This window comes from Schistocerca nitens, chromosome 2 (genome assembly GCF_023898315.1).
Source record: "Schistocerca nitens isolate TAMUIC-IGC-003100 chromosome 2, iqSchNite1.1, whole genome shotgun sequence".
In the NCBI taxonomy this organism is placed as follows: Eukaryota; Metazoa; Arthropoda; class Insecta; order Orthoptera; family Acrididae; genus Schistocerca; species Schistocerca nitens.
In genome coordinates this window covers 1070131822-1070151784 of record NC_064615.1, presented here as the reverse complement: position 1 = coordinate 1070151784, position 19963 = coordinate 1070131822, and the positions used below count along the sequence as shown (strand labels likewise).

The following is a 19963-nucleotide window of genomic DNA, read 5'->3' as shown; positions in this document are numbered from 1 at the left end:
CAATTTTCTAATGCTGCAACTTCTCTGTATACTACAGCATCATCCGCGAAAAGCCGCATGGAACTTCCGACACTATCTACTAGGTCATTTATATATATTGTGAAAAGCAATGGTCCCATAACACTCCCCTGTGGCACTCCAGAGGTTACTTTAACGTCTGTAGACGTCTCTCCATTGATAACAACATGTGTTCTGTTTGCTAAAAACTCTTCAATCCAGCCACACAGCTGGTCTGATATTCCGTAGGCTCTTACTTTGTTTATCAGGCGACAGTGCGGAACCGTATCGAACGCCTTCCGGAAGTCAAGAAAAATAGCATCTACCTGGGAGCCTGTATCTAATATTTTCTGGGTCTCATGAACAAATAACGCGAGTTGGGTCTCACACGATCGCTGTTTCCGGAATCCATGTTGATTCCTACATAGTAGATTCTGGGTTTCCAAAAACGACATGATACTCGAGCAAAAAACATGTTCTAAAATTCTACAACAGATCGACGTCAGAGATATAGGTCTATAGTTTTGCGCATCTGCTCGACGACCCTTCTTGAAGACTGGGACTACCTGTGCTCTTTTCCAATCATTTTGAACCTTCTGTTCCTCTAGAGACTTGCGGTACACGGCTGTTAGAAGGGGGGCAAGTTCTTTCGCGTACTCTGTGTAGAATCGAATTGGTATCCCGTCAGGTCCAGTGGACTTTCCTCTGTTGAGTGATTCCAGTTGCTTTTCTATTCGTTGGACACTTCCCACGCCCGGGTTCCCGGGTTCGATTCCCGGCGGGGTCAGGGATTTTCTCTGCCTCGTGATGACTGGGTGTTGTGTGCTGTCCTTAGGTTAGTTAGGGTTAAGTAGTTCTAAGTTCTAGGGGACTGATGACCTCAGATGTTAAGTCCCATAGTGCTCAGAGCCATTTGAACCATTTGACGAGGGGTCAACTAAGGGGCTAATTGGTGCCAATCAGGCGAATTTCGACGTCCATACCAGCAATATCATAGTCTTCAGATCCGTGAGACAGCAAGGAAGTCGCATGATCTGATGGCTTCGGAGCAGACTGCTTTGGCCCATTGGCCTTTGTCTGGAGCTTTGATTTTGGGGATGTTGGCAAGGATGATGAAATGAACACCCTGTTCAGTCTTTTCTGATGTTTGCTATTAGGGCTTCCTGTGTACACTGACATTATGTTAAATAACATTAAATGCTGCAGTGAGGGCGATCAACGGCGCAGGATGACTGCTGAGCAGGGCACATCTACCTGCACCTGTAAATGAAGCTGTCTTAGTCTGGGTGCGAACACTGAGCTTCTGGACAGGCTGCTTCAGTTCTGAGCAGAGGGACTCGACGAAACTTTGTGAACGAGTGGCCTTAAAATCCGACTTGGCATCAGAGTACGAGATACATCGTGAGACTAATTTCCTTTATTTTCTTCAGCGTAGACAGGACAATACCTGCACGAAACCAGACAAGCCTGGGAGGAATTTACACAACTAGGTGGCGTAGTGCACTGGAAATCCTGTTCCTATGCCACGCTACCACACTGTCCACATGTAGCCTGATTGTTTCAACCCACAATGGTGCGACAAAAGTTGGCACTTTAAGCTGGGCATTGGATTTGGGACCTATTGTCTTACCGTAAGGCAGAGTAATCATGCTACAATACAGTCTAAAAAATTTGTGCAGATTCAAAGCCAGAATAAATAATGCTGACTTATGATGTTCTCAGCAGCACTTTTCGTAATGTTTTGGACTTCAGTCACCCTTTGACTTACATAATTGGATTTATGGCGATGGCTACACTTAGCACAGAGCCCTGGGCACCTCGTTTTCTAGGGAGAAAGTATGGGATGGAATAATTGTCACCTGCACCTTCAATGTGCGCTGTCCTAAACTCATGGATGAGAAGGGGTAGCCTACCTCTAAAGCACCAAGAGAACGATGTGCTGAAACGCGTACGTTTCATAGGCAGCGATGGCAAGCCACGGAATCTCTGACCAGAGAGCGCGAGAGTGCAGTCAGTTGCGAGCTAGTGGTTGCGAGTAGCGCGTCGGAGATGAGGGCAGTTGCGGTCTAGATGCGAGAGAGTTTAGTTGTGTGTGAGCAGTCGGCGGGCGTCGACATCGCACTCTGGTCATGATTCAGGACGAGGTATATTATTAAGCAGCATTGCGCTCAGCTAACGATGTAAATTAACTGTAACTAATTTGTGCAAGAATCGCCCTAATAATAATTTTGTTTTCAATGCATTCTGATAAAGAACCATTTAATTGAACAAACAAATTCCTTACATTTCCTTTAAAGAAAATTTTCAGTTAGATTTAAAAAAAAAAAAAAAAAAAAAAGGTACTTGCAATGCATTTCTTCCAAGCCGCGGCCAACAATAAGAGCAGAACTTTGACATGCAGTTATACTGAGGTAAGAAATTAATTCTGATTTCGCACAGGGCCAAAGACTGATATTTCCGTCTATTTGCGTTTTCATTGTCACTGAGATTTTCATTATCATTCAATTGACTTTCATTTTTTGTGGGCAAGTTACATTAGGGTCAGATTGCTAGTTCAGATTTATTGCCATTTCTATTAATATATTTCTGGCGTGCTTACACTTAGCTCTAGGTCCATTTGCATTTCAGTAATATCTTTTCATTTTTGTGGGGAGGTTACAGTGCAGACGATGCCTGTCCTCCAACAGGTAACGTAGCCTCTCTCCAGATCAAGAAGTTTAGCTACCGTTCGGAGTTTTCCGAGGAATTCTTCATAATGTAAGTGGAGAGAGGAACAAGGTGGTCAACTGCGGAATGATGCTTTCGGAAACCGCATTGGGCAGTTGTTAAAACGTTTCGTGACCCAAGCCTAAATGACAATTTACCATACACCCGAAAACTATTCCTGAGGGTGACTGCGCGATAGCTGGATGTTCGTCCTTTCCAGGTTTCGGAACAGGAATGACGATAGCTTCCCGCCATTTCTGGGAATCGTACTGTCGACCAAAAGTCGATTATGAAGGCGAAGGAGGTAGCACAGACCAGGGTATGATAGATGCTTCAACATTTGGACGTCGATACCATCCAGTACTGGAGCAGAAGAGCGAGAGGAATAGAATGCGTATTGGAGTTCCCACATAGAAAAAACTGTATTATAGCTTCCACGAGTTTTGAAGAAAAAAGCAAGAGGTCGCTCTTCTGCTACCTGATTCTTCGGGAGAAAGACTGTTGAGATCAAATGGTTCAAATGGCTTTGAGCACTATGGGACTTAACATCTGGGGGTCATCAGTCCCCTAGAACTCAGGTTAGGTAGGTTTAAGTAGTTCTAAGGTCATCACACACATCCATGCCCGAGGCAGGATTCGAACCTGCGACTGTAGCGGTCGCGCGGTTTCAGACTGAAGGGCCTAGCACCGCTCGGCCACTTCGGGCGGCTCTGCTGAGATTTCGGGATCTTTTAACTAACCACCGAAGTGCCCACCCAGTGAGTTTAAGATTGGGACTACGTCCACTAATGTACCCTGTACGACAGTTCTCAGAGGTCGGGAAGAACGGTACGTGCCAGGTATCTGCCGGACTAGACTCCAAACAATTGAGGGAGTGAAGGTATTAAAGGCCCTGGTAAATAAGTCCCAGCTTGCCTTCTTGTTACCGTGTATGATGCGACAGCATCGCGCACCTAACTGCTTAGAGTCGATACAGTTGGCCAACGTAGGACGATGACGGGAAACGCGAAGAGCACGTCTCCACTCGCGTATTGCGTCACGGCACACCTCGTTCCACCAAGGAGCTGGGGTGCGCCAGGGCGAAGGCGAGGTATGAAGTATTTAACGTTACGCGGCTGTAAGAATAACTTTCGTAACAAGAGTGACCTGATCGTCGCTACTAGGAAACCGACGGTCATCAAATGTTGCTGGAGAAGGAAAGTGTCCAAACGGCTTTGGAAAACTGCTAGCGTCCTGTGGACATAGATGGCAGTAGTGGCTGTAAACAAAGAACACATGGAAAACAGTTTGTATCAGTAAGAGCTAGCCGAACAGTACCGACTGAAAGGTTCTAGTAATAGTACGTTGACTTGGAGGCAGACAAAAATTTAGGTTTCGCAGTGTTGAGGCAAACAAGATTCGTTTGGTGGAAGAGGTCCATCAATAGGAAGCCTCTCTGACAAAAACGCGGAAATCCCCAAGCGGGCGTTAATACCCCAAACAGCAAATATGGGGCGATGGAAGCTGACCAAGATGGAGATCGGCTATGGCCATTGGTATGGACGATGCAAAGTTTATGGTACAAACGGAGAAGGTGAATCCAAAATGCAAAGGCGTACAGCTGTGAAAGGGGATTGGGTGATAACGGATAGTATCATGGAGAAGAATCTGAAGTCCATGGTGTGACGGAACACCAGCAACAGAGAAGATCAAACCAGACTGATTGTAAATGAGGGAAGACAAGCGACAAGGGGATGTAGCTTTGTTTCCCGAAGACAAAAGATGACACTCTTACGATTCTACTCCGTGGTCGACAGTTCATCCCGACTGGAGCGAATTCCGCTAATATTCTAATGGATAATTGACAAAGGGTGGAGCGAGGAAGGAAAAATCTCAACATGGTTTCTATTAACTCAGCGACCACTGAGAGCCGGTGGAATGGCATTCAGCCACAGGCTGTTCAGAGGCAACGCCTGCCGCCAGTGATCGTCTGCTTGATCGGCCGCCAGCAGTGAGTCTCGGGGACACTGAAGACGGCCGAGGGCGCCTACCACTGGGTGGCGCTGTAGAAGAGACACGCTGTGGTGGAGGAGGAGGAGCGTAACTGTTTTCTGATGAGCCTTCTTAGAAGCAGGACGTTGAGATGGAGAAGTGTATGGTTGTGACGTCTGGGTACGAAGAAAATCAACAGGAGTAGACTTTTTTGGAAGTCGGGGCGTACGATGTTGGGGCTCGTGATTTAGCAGGAGCCAATGAAGGTTGAGCCTTATGGTGAGCGGGTGATAGTGGAGAGGTTGAACAGGCGATCTTTGGGCTGGCCAATCTGACGACAGTGGCGCTAGAGGTGTTATCGGAAGACTGCATGGTTACCTGCTTAGTACGTCAAGGAGAGGTGAATACAGTGCTATATTTACCCGCTAGGAGCACTGTGGGATTTCTAATGGAGAGTGATTTAGTGAAGAAAAAGTTGTCTACTTTGGCTGCTGCTGCTGCTGCTATGATTTCGTGGATAATTCTTTCATCTTTAAAAACAGGGCAACCTCTCGACGAAGCAGCGTTGTCGCCCATACAGTTAATGCAATGAGGGTATGGGGGTGGACAATCACCCTCAAGGACAACCCAGCCACAGGTATAGCATTTGGTGGTATTACGAAGGACGGGCTGGTATAATTAAAGCTTTGTCGCTGATAGCAACAGGTAGGGTTGGTGATGTAAGGGCGAACTGAAATTATCTCATACTCTGCTTTACTGTTTGATGGAAGTTGAACGCTGTCAAATGTGAAGAAGAAAGTGTGGTCAGTAACAAATCCTTTTCAGCCCTTTTCATTACTTGATGTATGCCCGTTACTCCCTGATGAGACAAGACATTTTCATTTATCTCATTTGATAATCTGTCTAGTAATCTTGTATATACCACCCCACGTGGTGAGTTTAAAAGTACAGTGCGCTTCCACCCCTACAGGGACGTTGTGTAGCAGTGTAGTTAGAAGCAGTTTTTGGGCTTAGAGAGCACTGTCTGTTGCTAACAAGAAGGTGCCATTTCGTAACCGGGAACAAAACTTTACAGGACCTGCGATTGCGTCGACACCTTTCTGATTAATGAAAGAGTTTACTGTGGAGAATTCTTGACCGTCAGATCGAGGAACAACCAGGAACTTTGGCACTGATGGAAGAATCCTCGTGGTGAAACATCTAGCTTTCTCTTGTGAGCTCAAGTTGAAGTAGAAGATTTTTTTTAAATAGAGGTGGAGCCCCTCCACGCCCACACCGACATGATGGCCAACTCAAAAGGTCTAATGCCATCTCTGCATAAGGGTTGCTTTTCACTAAATTGAGGTGTCGCAGGATGTGGGTACTGCGATGTTTGCGTACGTCTGGTCAAGGTTAACCATTAATACGCGCTCATCTGGAGATAGATTGGGTCGAAGTGGAACAAAGGGTAGCGGTCTAAAGGGCAGAGGATAAAAACGTGCCAAGGCAAGAGCCAAGGAGGGGGAAAAAAAAAAAAAACCTCTGCGATAGACAGGTCGGGTGGTAAGAGCAGTGGCAGATGTCTTGCTGTCTGCGATAGGTCGTGCAAGGGTAGGCTTTGTTAGTAGTGGGTATCATGCATGTCGATGCCTTTGACGTTGTGCGGTGGTGTTGCTCGACGGCTGCCGCTGGGTGCCGATGTTGAGCTCTCGTTTAGCGTCAGCATCCTGCAACAGTTAGGTTTATTACCGTTTTTGTGTCCGATAGGTTATATATCGGATGCTCAGTGATGGGTGATGTTGGCGAATTGTTTGTGCAGCAGTGGGCGAACTCGTCGGCGTCCCTGCTGTGGCCTGTTGCTTGGCTTTAATAGCAGCTGGTAATTACCTGCCAGTGTTGCTGATATGCAGGGGCTTGCCGGTGTTTGTCACTTATTAGTGTATGTTAGTTTACCATAGGTGGCTATGCCCTAACTAGTGGTGTCTTTGGCCGCTTGTGCTTCCACCTATGGTTGTGATCGTAGTTTCCCAGAGTGAGGATGAAAGGCTTGTTCGAGTGTCTCGAGTTCCTGTATAGTCGCATGGCGTGTTTTTTGAATACTTCCTAGAGGGTTTCAAGGCGGTATTCTTGGTGAAGATCCACGGTGCGTGTGTAGCGTGGAGCGTTGCTAATGATTCGTAGCAATTTGTTCTGCATGATCTGCAGGCGGCGCAATCGTGTAGGAGCTGCATAACCCCAGATGTGTTGATGTTCGCGCTGTAGTTTCGGTCTGCGTGTAAACAGAACTGCTTCGCACTTGTCGACGTTTACTTTAATACGCCATCGCTCCAACCAAAGCTCGCTTGTTCCGAGTGCATTCTGTATTCGTGAATGAATGTTCGACGGTTTCTGATCTTCCGCATGGATGGCGGTGTCATCCGAGTAGATGGCTAATGTCGTGTTTTGTGTTGCTGGGAAGTCGTTAATGTACATATTGAACAAGATGGGCCCTAGGATGCTTCCTTGGGGTACTCCAGCATGAATACCATGTTGTGTTGATTTTTATCCTGCATGTTAGTGTTGAAAAACCTGTTGTTTATGAGACGTACGAGTCCATCCAGGAAACCAGCTTCGCTTGGTTTGGGTACGAGGTGGTTGTGTCAGAGACGGTCGAAAGCTTTTCGATGTCCAGGAACACGGCACCTGTGACTTTGTTCATGTTGTAGCCATGTGTTACATGTTCGACTACGCAGAGGAGTTTGTGTGTTGTCGAGTGGTGATTCCTAAAGCTGAATTGCTCCGGTCTTAGGGTGTCATTGGCTATGCAGTCTCTAGTGATACGTTCTAATATTACCTTCTCAACGATCTTGCTGAGCGAACGCAGCAGACTGATGGGCCGGTAATTTTGTTGGAGGGATTTGTCTTTCCCTGGCTTCCTGAACATCAGGACCTTGCCTGCCTTACAGAAGTCAGGGAAGTATTGGTGTTTAAGGATGACATTCGTTAAGTGTGTAAGGTATTCCACGGCTTTATCCGTGAATTCCAGGCCCAGGGGCTTTCCTTGCGTCGCTGTGCTTGATAGCCCATGTTATTTCGTTTGTGCCCTGGAGTCTGCTGACATCGGCACCCAGCGGCAGCCGCCGAGCAACACTACCGCACAACGTCAAAGGGATCAACATGCATGGTGCCCACTACTAACAAAGCCTACCCTTGCACGACCTATCGCAGACAGGAAGACATCCGCTACTGCTCTTACCAAACGACCTGTCTATCCCCTTGGAACGTTTTTTTTCCTCTGCCCTTTAGACCGGTACCCTTCGTTCGACTTCGACCCAATCTATTCCACGGCTTTATCTGTGAATTCCAGGCCCAGGGGCTTTCCTAGCGTCGGTGTGCTTGATAGCCTATGTGATTCCGTTTGTGCTAGTGCGTCTAATTTCGTTGCGCGAGGGCTGGGCTACAAGTCGTGTAACCTTCTGGCCCCTTTCAAGTGTGAATGCTGGATTTGAGGGAGCCAGATTCGGCATGAAAGACGCTGTAAGTGTTGTGGCCATAAGCTCTTCCTTCTCCAACGAAGAGTAAGCTGGCCCGTGTGGTCCTTGTAGAGTGGGAATGTAATGTTTCTCCCTGGCTAGCTTCCACATGCCAGGACTTGTATCTAGCCCACCGAGTTTCTGTACCCATTGTTCGTTTTTGAATGTTTGTATTTTATCCCGTATTATGCCCTGGAGTCTGCTGACGTGCTATTTATAGGAACGGGAGCCTGGTACGCTGCCAGTATATCCTGAGGCGGTTCCTCATTGAGGTAAGGCCCAGGATCTCCTAGGGCAGGGCCATCGAGTGTTGTTTTGGTGTTGTATATGGAATGGCGTCCTTCATTGCGTCTTGGACGGCAGTTGCAAGATCCTCCACAGCCTCATCGATTTGCTGCGTGCTGCTAATTTCGTATCAGGAATACGACTATCAAGCGTTTCCTTGAACGGCGTCCAATTCGCGCGCTTGTAGTTCAGTATCCTGCGTGGTTCTGTGTTCTGCAGTGTTTCTTCCGTGTGCAGTATTGCAGGCATATGGTCTGAGTCCACTTCGTTTCCAACCGTAAGGTTGAGTGTGCATGTGATGTCCTTTATGAGGGCTATGTCTAACACGTCTGGCCTGTGTAGGCACGAACGTGGGAACGTCCAGCCCAACTCCAATGTAGTTTCGGCCTAGTGTGTATTCCTATAGTTTCTTGCTGTTGGAGATTCGTATTCGTGAGTTACAATCGAGGGATTTTCCGTTTAGGTCTCCGGCGGCGATTACCCGTGGTGTTGTGTTGAGTACTGTGCTGATATCACGTGTTAGTATGTTTTTAGGAGGGTTGTACAGCGATACCAGAGCGGTGTTGGCTCCGTTGAACTTGACCCTGACCCTGACCGACGTGGCCTATAGTCTCTCAAGCGCAGGGAGCTCGATGTTCGTGTGTTCTATGCCTCTGTGTATGATGATAGCTGTGCCGCCTCCCCTCCTGCCATACGCTCGGTTGGTACGATAAACGCAATACCCTGCGATGTTTAGTTGTTTGCGAGGTGTAAGCAGCGTTTCGTTCACAAGAGCGATTCGGATACCCTTCCGCTCGTTGAAAGCGGCTATTTCGGCTTTTTTGTTTGCGATCCCGTTGTCATTCCAAAACAGGGTCTGTGAGTGTGTTAGCGACTGCGTTTCGGGGCTGGTGTAGTTTATTATCCATGTAGTGGAGTAAAAAGTGGCGTGACAGTGGCTTAGAAGCAAGTCCAGTTGAGCGTGCTCGATGATGATGATGATGATTATTATTATTATTAGTGTTTTAGGGCGCACAACAGCGAGGTTATCAGCGCCCGTTCCCAAAAGTTCAATTCAGAGCCGAATTGTGAGAGAAATGTTATTGTTCAAATTGCAAGATTGGACACAGCACATCAAGACAGGGTGATAAAACTAAAAATAAAATAGCAGTACAAACGGGTAAAAAAGGAATTAACGGTGGCTGAGTGACCACTTACAAATAATGGGTGACCAAACCACCGGACAGCACATTAAGACTTCAATCCCAATATTTTGGGAAGAAGGCCAGACATCACACAAAAACGTAAAACTCTAGTGACACTCGCCTCATTATTAGTTAAAAGAGAGGGTAGGTCTGGTGGGAAACTGAAATCTTCCCTCAAACCCGCATATAAAACACACTCAGTTAAAATATGTCGTATCGACAGCTGCTTCCCACATGTCCGACACGTTGGTGGCTCTTCACGACGTAATAGAAAACCATGTGTCAATGTCCGATTCTAAGCCGGGTAAGGGCTACTTCCTCAGCGCGTCGATGGCGGAAGGAGGTGAGCCACGGTCGGACAGAATCCTTCACCGCTCGCAACTTATTATCCCTCACGTCCAGCCACTGAGCCTCCCACCAACGCATTACCTTCCTAGTCACGAAAGACGTAATGGCCTGCAGGGGGACGGAACAGCGAGCAGGAGGTGGGATGGAGCAAGCCTCCTTGGCAGCCGCATCTGCAAGTTCATTGCCAGGAATCCCTATGTGCCCTGGAACCCAGCAGAAAATTACGTCCTTACCCTGCTGTTGCAAGAGCAGGAGTGCGTCCTGCACCTCTTGCACCATCCGATCTGCTGGGTACATCTGTTCAAGAGCGTGTAGAGCACTTTGGGAATCGGAGCAGATGATGAATTTCGTGCCACGATGTCGGCGCATATGCTCTAATGCTTGCAGAACGGCAAACAGTTCTGCATAGTAAACTGAGAACTGCTCTGGGAGCCCTATCCGATGGACAGTATCGGGAAACACAGCAGAGCAGCCCATAAAATCACCCTGTTTAGACCCATCCGTGTAAACAGTAATAAAATCGGAATGGCGTTCTAAAATCTCAGTAAGTTTAATTTTAAAAAGGTGGTCTGGGGTACAATACTTCCTGTAAGCAGCCAGATCAAGAAGTAATCTTGGCCTTTGTAGTCGCCAGGGAGATCCCCTACTCCATCCCTGGTGGAGTACCTTAATGCCCTCCAGATGTACTAACTCGAGACTCTCCTTCGCACGGATGCCAAACGGCTTTGTTGCCTTCGGACGGTGGCGGAAGAGACGTTCCAGTGCCGGCTGGGAAAAAGTGTTGGACGCCAATGAAAGAGGAGTGGACTTGGCCCTGTACGCGTGCCGTACCACGAGGAGAAGACGCCGAATGGACAGCGGAGGCTCTCCCGCCTCGACACACAGACTAGCAACCGGACTCGTGCGATAAGCCCCCGTTGAAAGCCTAATACCCTCATGGTGAATCACGTCCAACATTTTGAGGTAGGAAGGTCTGGCAGAGCCATAAGCTTGACATCCGTATTCCAGTCGAGGTCGCACAAAGGCCTTATAAAGTTGGAGCAGACGTGCCCTGTCAGCGCCCCAGGATCTATGACTGACGCATTTAAGGACGTTTAATGCCTTGAAACAGCGGACCTTTAGATCCTTTAAGTGTGGCAACCATGTGAGCTTCTCATCAAAAATAAGCCCGAGATATTTCACTTTTCCCATAAAGGGGAGAACAGTGTCTCCTAGTTTTAAAACTGGGAGATTAAAAAGAGAACGGGAACGGTTAAAATCTACACAAACGGTCTTCCCCAAAGAGAATTTAAAGCCCGTGGTCGTAGACCATTCCTCCAATCGCACGAGTGTCAGCTGTAATTGGCGTGTAGCAGCTGTGAGGGAGGAAGACGCACAGAAAATGGAGAAATCGTCCACAAACAAGGAGCACTGCACGGGCCGTCGTACTGTGGACGCAATACTATTGATGGCAATTGCGAAAGCTGTCACACTGAGGACACTTCCTTGAGGGACACCGTTCTCCTGCTTAAAACGGTCAGACAGGACATTCCCAACCCTATACTGAAAATATCTGTCCGACAGAAAGGATCGGATGAGTGTGGGTAGACGCCCACGGAAACCCCACTCATAAAGCTGCCGCAAAATGGTATGCCTCCAGGTAGTATCGTATGCCTTCTCCAGGTCGAAGAAAACCCCGATAAGGTGTTGCTTACGTAGGAAAGCATCTTGTATCGCTGTTTCGAGTAGGATCAGGTTATCGAGGGTGGAATGATACCTCCTGAACCCACACTGGCAGCGGGTAAGTAAGGATCTGAATTCGAGAACCCACACCAGGCGCCGATTGACCATACGCTCAAATGTCTTTCCTACGCAGCTCGTGAGACTAATGCTACGATAGCTACTGGGTTCGGTCCGATCCTTCCCTGGTTTTAAAAGGGGAATTAAAATCGATTCTTTCCACGAACTAGGAAAGTCGCCTGTCTTCCAAATTTCATTAAAAAGTTGGAGGAGGACTTCCTTCGACCGCAGATCCAACTGCTGCAGCATGCTATACGATATCAGGTCTGGACCAGGTGCGGTATCCCGAGATACGGACAGAGCAGAGTCCAACTCCCACAAAGAGAAAGGCTGGTTGTATTCCTCAGCGTTCTTTGAACGGAAATCAAAACCAGCCCTCTCCTGTGTACCCCGATAGCGCAGAAATTCCGGGTCCTGGCTAGAATCGGCCGTAATAGTTTGGAAAGATTCTGCCAACGCCCGGGCGATGTCTCTCGGAGATGTTAGGAGACACCCCCGCTCACGTATAGCTGCTATTGGCGGTCGAGAGTATCGCCTTGAGATCCTCCTAATGGCTTCCCATACTTTGCTTGAAGACGTGGACCTATTGATGGAGTTCAGGAACTCACGCCAAGACCTCCGTTTACTCTCCCTAACGATTTGTCTCGCCCGCGCCCGTGCTATCCGGAAAGTTGTCAGATGCGCAGCAGTGGGGCACCGACGGAATCTTCTCAAAGCCGCCCGTCTATCTCTGATGGCGGTACGACAGTCGTCATTCCACCAAGGGACAGGCTGCCTCACAGGTGTTCCCTGTGTCTTTGGTATGGAGACATCAGCGGCATGGTGCATCACCGCCGTAATGTGATCCACCCAATCCTGGACGCCTTGACACCGTTCAAAAACAGTCAACTGCCGGTAGAGCGTCCAGTTTCCTTTCCGGAACAACCATTTCGGCGGCTGTGCGACACGACCCATTTCAACTGGCAGATGAAGCCAGATAGGAAAATGGTCGCTGCCATGAAGGTCGTCGTCTACGACCCACTGAACAATGTCCGCAAGCACAGGCGAACAAATAGAGAGATCTATGGCAGAAGACGAACCTGAAGCGGTGCTAAAATGCGTGGCCTGACCTGTGTTCAGCAGTATGACGTCGGAAGTCCTGAGCAACTGCTCAATCATCTGGCCTCTGGGGCAGGTTTTGTTGGAACCCCATAATGCATGATGAGCATTAAAGTCTCCTAAAATGAGAAAGGGTCGGGGTAGCTGAGCAATGAGCCGTGCGAGGGCTTCACTGTCAATGTGCTCAGCAGGTGGTAGATACAGGGAGCACACTGTGACATCAACCTGGGCCAGGATCCGAGCTGCAACCGCTTGTAGCGTTGTGGTTAAGGTCACAGGTGAGGAGTGGAACGTGTCCTTAATGAACACGGCCACCCCACCCTGAGCCCTATTACCAGTCAGGTCGTCTTTCCTGTACACGCGATATCCTGGAAGTACAGGCGTATCGGTCTCTTTAAAATGCGTCTCTTGCAAAGAGATGCAAAAGGGGTTTGCCTGTACTAACAGCCGCAACTCTGCAAAGTGAGGTCTGACTCCATTCAGATTCCACTGAAGTATGGGAGCCATATCAGCGTTTCGGTTTAGATTTCCCCCTGTCTTTGCGCCGCGCTGGTGAGGCACTTGTAGAGCGAGTGGCAGCAGAGGGGCTGCCAGGTTCTGGGGAAGAGGTATCAAAATCCATGACGATTTCCTCCTCATCAGTCAGGGATGCCATGACGACATCCGATGGCGCCTGCGGCAGGTTTGACGTCAAATGCCGTGCCCCTTTCCCTGATCCCGTTTTCTTTGTGGAAGTCGGGGATGGGGGAAGTGGAGAGGCACTCTGTTTCTGGAGGGCCTTCGAAGGCTTCACTGGAGTTTTCTCAGCAATAGCAGTTGGTGCAGGTGGAGCAGCCTGAATAGCTATATCGTTAGTGGGAGTGCTCTGGCAGGTACAAACGCAGGTACAGGTATTGGTGGAAGATACTGCGACGCTGGACATGGTCTGCGTCGAAGCGTCCACTTTCGACGCACGGTTCTGCACCAAGGAGGCATAGGATGTGGCAAAGACAGGGGGTTTTGTAGCCCGATACTCTTTTTTGGCTTCCACATAAGGTAGCCTCTTTGTCACCTTGATCTCCTGAATTTTGCGTTCTTCCGCAAAGACGGGGCAGTCTCTGCTCCAGACGGGATGGCTCCCAGAGCAGTTGATACACAGCGCTGGAGATGTGCAGTTGGTCCCAGCGTCATGGGTTGCCTTGCCACATATACCGCAGGTCGGTTCACCCCCACAACTCATCGTCGTATGGCCAAATCGCTGACATTTGAAACAGCGCATAGGGTTAGGTATATAAGGCCGAACCCTAAGTCGGAGGAAACCAGCCAGAACGTGTTCAGGTAAGACAGGCGAATTGAAATTCACAATGAAGGTGGCAGATTTCTCAAGAACTCCATTATTCCTACGCGTCCTTTGTTCCACGTCTACAATCCCCTGTGTTGCCCATTCTTGCTTCAGCTCGGCGACATCGATATCCATTAAATCACGGCAGGTGACAACGCCTTTACTGGAGTTGAGGGAATTGTGCAACTCGACAGTAATATCATACTCGCCTAACTTGGTTGACTTTCGAAGCAGCTCCACTTGCTTTGCCCTAGTAGTCTCAAATAACAGGGTACCATTCCTCAGGCGTTTGATAGATTTCAGTGTACCTACGAGTCCTTCTAAACCTTTAAGAGGAAGGAGGGCTCATTTGAAAAAGTGTCTCCTTTCTACATACATAAACACGATGAAAACATTGTCATTAACGACTCCAAGAGCCCTGTTACTCTTTTCCATCTGCATATCGGGAGGACTAGCCTCCCTCATGCGCTTGACTGATTGCGAAGTTGGTGAAGGAAAATACGTGGTTGCCATGTGCGTCCCACGAACAGCTAGGGAACGAAACGTCAGCCCAGACAGAGCCCCGCATGCCTGGGTAAGCCTTATACAACTGAGGTGCGGCAGGTTCCTCAGAGGTCGCCCGCTAGCGACTGTTCCACCTCAACAGCCATGCATCTTATCGGCGCGCAGCACACCTTAAGATTGAAGGGTTTTTTATAGAGGTATGCACCATCCTCGCGATCCAGGCAATCAAGCCAAGATCCCCGGTCCCTGCGACACACAACGTTCCACCGTTGCGCCACACGGTGGTCGCTGAAGCATGCCGAGAGCTTACGGTGTCAGAGGACTGGCAGCGCACACCAGTCCACAGCTCGGGGACCTCGGGTTCGCCAAGCCCGTACCCAGCAAATAAATGCTGAGTCCCCTGAGGGGGCGTGCTCGACATGAACGGCGTGAAGAGTTGTGTGACACACCCCATACTCTTCCAGACTACTTTGGTGGTCATGAGTCCGGGGCATAATGTCTCCATTATTCTCTGGGATTTAGACGTAATGCTGGGGGTTTCGGCCTATGTGTTGTCGGACGTGTTAGCGGCGCTGGTGTCTGTGTTTGGCGTCTGGTGAGGGCTGGCTTGTGTGTCAGCTGTTCGTGTGACGGTTGTGGGCACCTGTGTATTCAGTGTCCGAGTGTGCGTCCGAGTGTGCGTCCGAGTGTGCGTCCGAGTGTGCGTCCGAGTGTGCGTCCGAGTGTGCGTCCGAGTGTGCGTCCGAGTGTGCGTCCGAGTGTGCGTCCGAGTGTGCGTCCGAGTGTGCGTCCGAGTGTGCGTCCGAGTGTGCGTCCGAGTGTGCGTCCGAGTGTGCGTCCGAGTGTGCGTCCGAGTGTGCGTCCGAGTGTGCGTCCGAGTGTGCGTCCGAGTGTGCGTCCGAGTGTGCGTCCGAGTGTGCGTCCGAGTGTGCGTCCGAGTGTGCGTCCGAGTGTGCGTCCGAGTGTGCGTCCGAGTGTGCGTCCGAGTGTGCGTCCGAGTGTGCGTCCGAGTGTGCGTCCGAGTGTGCGTCCGAGTGTGCGTCCGAGTGTGCGTCCGAGTGTGCGTCCGAGTGTGCGTCCGAGTGTGCGTCCGAGTGTGTGTGTGCGTCCGAGTGTGTGTGTGCGTCCGAGTGTGTGTGTGCGTCCGAGTGTGTGTGTGTGCGTGAGCGAGCGAGCGTGAGCGAGCGTGCGTGAGCGAGCGTGCGTGAGCGAGCGTGCGTGAGCGAGCGTGCGTGAGCGAGCGTGCGTGAGCGAGCGTGCGTGAGCGAGCGAGCGTGCGTGAGCGAGCGAGCGTGCGTGAGCGAGCGAGCGTGCGTGAGCGAGCGAGCGTGCGCGAGCGAGCGTGCGCGAGCGAGCGTGTTGTTTGTGGGCGTTCACTGCCCATCAACAGTGTGATCAGCTGTTGCTGTTCTGCAATCTGCTTGTCCTTCGAACCGACTGCCTCTTGGAAGGTGGACAGTGGGACGGAAATGCTGGCGGGAGCAGCCGTCATTCCCGCCTCTTTAGCTGCAGCCTTGCTTGGTGGGGAAGCGCAGGAAAGATCAGGCATCTTTGTTGCCTAGAGGAATTTTATTCGGATAGAGAGGGGTGTACGACAATTTTGCTCTTTTTTTCGAAACGACAATTATTGCTTTTTTAGGCGAAAGTGCAGCGTATTGCGTCCCTACGGAAGAGGGGAGTCCCTACGACCTATCTGCGCAATGTGCAGTGCGCGGCGCAAGAGAGCGCGGATGGAAGAGAGCGGCCTACAGTGCGCGTGGTTATCCGTTGTGAACGGGCCCCTTACCCTCAGATAACCCTACCAAAGAACTGGAGAGTCCCACTGGGGAGGTTTGTGACCGAAGTTGTGAGAAGTTGAGCCGATGCTGAAAATAGTTCAAATGGCTCTGAGCACTATGGGACTTAACTTCTGAGGTCATCAGTCCCCTAGAACGTAGAACTAATTAAACCTAACAAACCTAAGGACATTACACACATCCATGCCCGAGGCAGGATTCGAACCTGCGACCGAAGCGGTCGCGTCGTGCCAGACTGTAGCTCCTAGAACCGCTCGCCCACTCCGGCCCGCTGAGCCGAAACTCTTGCCGCTTAGCGCCCGGAAGCTTTAAGCGGCTTGCGCTGGTTCGTGGCGCTCAGAAGAGCGTCACAGGCAGCTACGCCAGGTGCCGAGAGCAGTGTTCCGTTCGGGTCGGCTGCTCTACTGCCATTGCAAAAGTATCCATGATTACTGGCGTCTCTGATGGCGCGCTCCTTCCTAGTGGGGGCCATCTGATGGCACTCCTGCCTTAGGTGATTGTTCGCACCTCAGATCACACCTCCCAAGAAACGGACAGAAGGAGCAATCGGCACATTCCCAAGGTACCACGTCGGACGTATGTGTCCTACTTGTCTACCTGGTTTGGGGAATTATGCGTTACCTTACGTGTGGGAACGCGTATGTTGGCCTTCAGTCACACACAGGAGGGGGGGGGGGGAAGAAAGAAGAAGTACGGAAGAGTAGAATTTTCAAACGCTGCAGAGGAAGGTAAAGAGAAGAATCAAGGAAGGAAGGAGGAGGACAAACTATGGTGAGATTCTCTACATTGTAGAGATACAAGGAGAGAAACTACTTCATTCGGTCACAAGAGACACAGGTGCAGAACATACTCCTAAAGAAAGGAGAGGGCGACGAGGGCGAAGAGGGCGACGAGGGCGACGAGGGCGACGAGGGCGACGAGGGCGACGAGGGCGACGAGGGCGACGAGGGCGACGAGGGCGACGAGGGCGACGAGGGCGACGAGGGCGACGAGGGCGACGAGGGCGACGAGGGCGACGAGGGCGACGAGGGCGACGAGGGCGACGAGGGCGACGAGGGCGACGAGGGCGACGAGGGCGACGAGGGCGACGAGGGCGACGAGGGCGACGAGGGCGACGAGGGCGACGAGGGCGACGAGGGCGACGAGGGCGACGAGGGCGACGAGGGCGACGAGGGCGACGAGGGCGACGAGGGCGACGAGGGCGACGAGGGCGACGAGGGCGACGAGGGCGACGAGGGCGACGAGGGCGACGAGGGCGACGAGGGCGACGAGGGCGACGAGGGCGACGAGGGCGACGAGGGCGACGAGGGCGACGAGGGCGACGAGGGCGACGAGGGCGACGAGGGCGACGAGGGCGACGAGGGCGACGAGGGCGACGAGGGCGAAGAGGGCGAAGAGGGCGAAGAGGGCGAAGAGGGCGAAGAGGGCGAAGAGGGCGAAGAGGGCGAAGAGGGCGAAGAGGGCGAAGAGGGCGAAGAGGGCGAAGAGGGCGAAGAGGGCGAAGAGGGCGAAGAGGGCGAAGAGGGCGAAGAGGGCGAAGAGGGCGAAGAGGGCGAAGAGGGCGAAGAGGGCGAAGAGGGCGAAGAGGGCGAAGAGGGCGAAGAGGGCGAAGAGGGCGAAGAGGGCGAAGAGGGCGAAGAGGGCGAAGAGGGCGAAGAGGGCGAAGAGGGCGAAGAGGGCGAAGAGGGCGAAGAGGGCGAAGAGGGCGAAGAGGGCGAAGAGGGCGAAGAGGGCGAAGAGGGCGAAGAGGGCGAAGAGGGCGAAGAGGGCGAAGAGGGCGAAGAGGGCGAAGAGGGCGAAGAGGGCGAAGAGGGCGAAGAGGGCGAAGAGGGCGAAGAGGGCGAAGAGGGCGAAGAGGGCGAAGAGGGCGAAGAGGGCGAAGAGGGCGAAGAGGGCGAAGAGGGCGAAGAGGGCGAAGAGGGCGAAGAGGGCGAAGAGGGCGAAGAGGGCGAAGAGGGCGAAGAGGGCGAAGAGGGCGAAGAGGGCGAAGAGGGCGAAGAGGGCGAAGAGGGCGAAGAGGGCGAAGAGGGCGAAGAGGGCGAAGAGGGCGAAGAGGGCGAAGAGGGCGAAGAGGGCGAAGAGGGCGAAGAGGGCGAAGAGGGCGAAGAGGGCGAAGAGGGCGAAGAGGGCGAAGAGGGCGAAGAGGGCGAAGAGGGCGAAGAGGGCGAAGAGGGCGAAGAGGGCGAAGAGGGCGAAGAGGGCGAAGAGGGCGAAGAGGGCGAAGAGGGCGAAGAGGGCGAAGAGGGCGAAGAGGGCGAAGAGGGCGAAGAGGGCGAAGAGGGCGAAGAGGGCGAAGAGGGCGAAGAGGGCGAAGAGGGCGAAGAGGGCGAAGAGGGCGAAGAGGGCGAAGAGGGCGAAGAGGGCGAAGAGGGCGAAGAGGGCGAAGAGGGCGAAGAGGGCGAAGAGGGCGAAGAGGGCGAAGAGGGCGAAGAGGGCGAAGAGGGCGAAGAGGGCGAAGAGGGCGAAGAGGGCGAAGAGGGCGAAGAGGGCGAAGAGGGCGAAGAGGGCGAAGAGGGCGAAGAGGGCGAAGAGGGCGAAGAGGGCGAAGAGGGCGAAGAGGGCGAAGAGGGCGAAGAGGGCGAAGAGGGCGAAGAGGGCGAAGAGGGCGAAGAGGGCGAAGAGGGCGAAGAGGGCGAAGAGGGCGAAGAGGGCGAAGAGGGCGAAGAGGGCGAAGAGGGCGAAGAGGGCGAAGAGGGCGAAGAGGGCGAAGAGGGCGAAGAGGGCGAAGAGGGCGAAGAGGGCGAAGAGGGCGAAGAGGGCGAAGAGGGCGAAGAGGGCGAAGAGGGCGAAGAGGGCGAAGAGGGCGAAGAGGGCGAAGAGGGCGAAGAGGGCGAAGAGGGCGAAGAGGGCGAAGAGGGCGAAGAGGGCGAAGAGGGCGAAGAGGGCGAAGAGGGCGAAGAGGGCGAAGAGGGCGAAGAGGGCGAAGAGGGCGAAGAGGGCGAAGAGGGCGAAGAGGGCGAAGAGGGCGAAGAGGGCGAAGAGGGCGAAGAGGGCGAAGAGGGCGAAGAGGGCGAAGAGGGCGAAGAGGGCGAAGAGGGCGAAGAGGGCGAAGAGGGCGAAGAGGGCGAAGAGGGCGAAGAGGGCGAAGAGGGCGAAGAGGGCGAAGAGGGCGAAGAGGGCGAAGAGGGCGAAGAGGGCGAAGAGGGCGAAGAGGGCGAAGAGGGCGAAGAGGGCGAAGAGGGCGAAGAGGGCGAAGAGGGCGAAGAGGGCGAAGAGGGCGAAGAGGGCGAAGAGGGCGAAGAGGGCGAAGAGGGCGAAGAGGGCGAAGAGGGCGAAGAGGGCGAAGAGGGCGAAGAGGGCGAAGAGGGCGAAGAGGGCGAAGAGGGCGAAGAGGGCGAAGAGGGCGAAGAGGGCGAAGAGGGCGAAGAGGGCGAAGAGGGCGAAGAGGGCGAAGAGGGCGAAGAGGGCGAAGAGGGCGAAGAGGGCGAAGAGGGCGAAGAGGGCGAAGAGGGCGAAGAGGGCGAAGAGGGCGAAGAGGGCGAA

General features: G+C 52.3%; 1 protein-coding gene across 1 annotated transcript in view; it reads right to left on the bottom strand.

The window, feature by feature from the left end:
* Positions 1 to 942: 942 nt before the first annotated feature.
* The window catches only part of LOC126235552 (mucin-2-like), a 148751-nt gene continuing 129730 nt past the window's right edge, over positions 943 to 19963 (bottom strand). The window contains exons 4-5 of the mRNA XM_049944268.1: positions 15328 to 15660; positions 943 to 1160 (exon numbers count right to left, since the gene is read on the bottom strand). Of these exons, the coding sequence (XP_049800225.1) occupies positions 943 to 1160; positions 15328 to 15660 (551 nt within the window). The remainder of the gene's footprint in view (positions 1161 to 15327; positions 15661 to 19963) is intronic.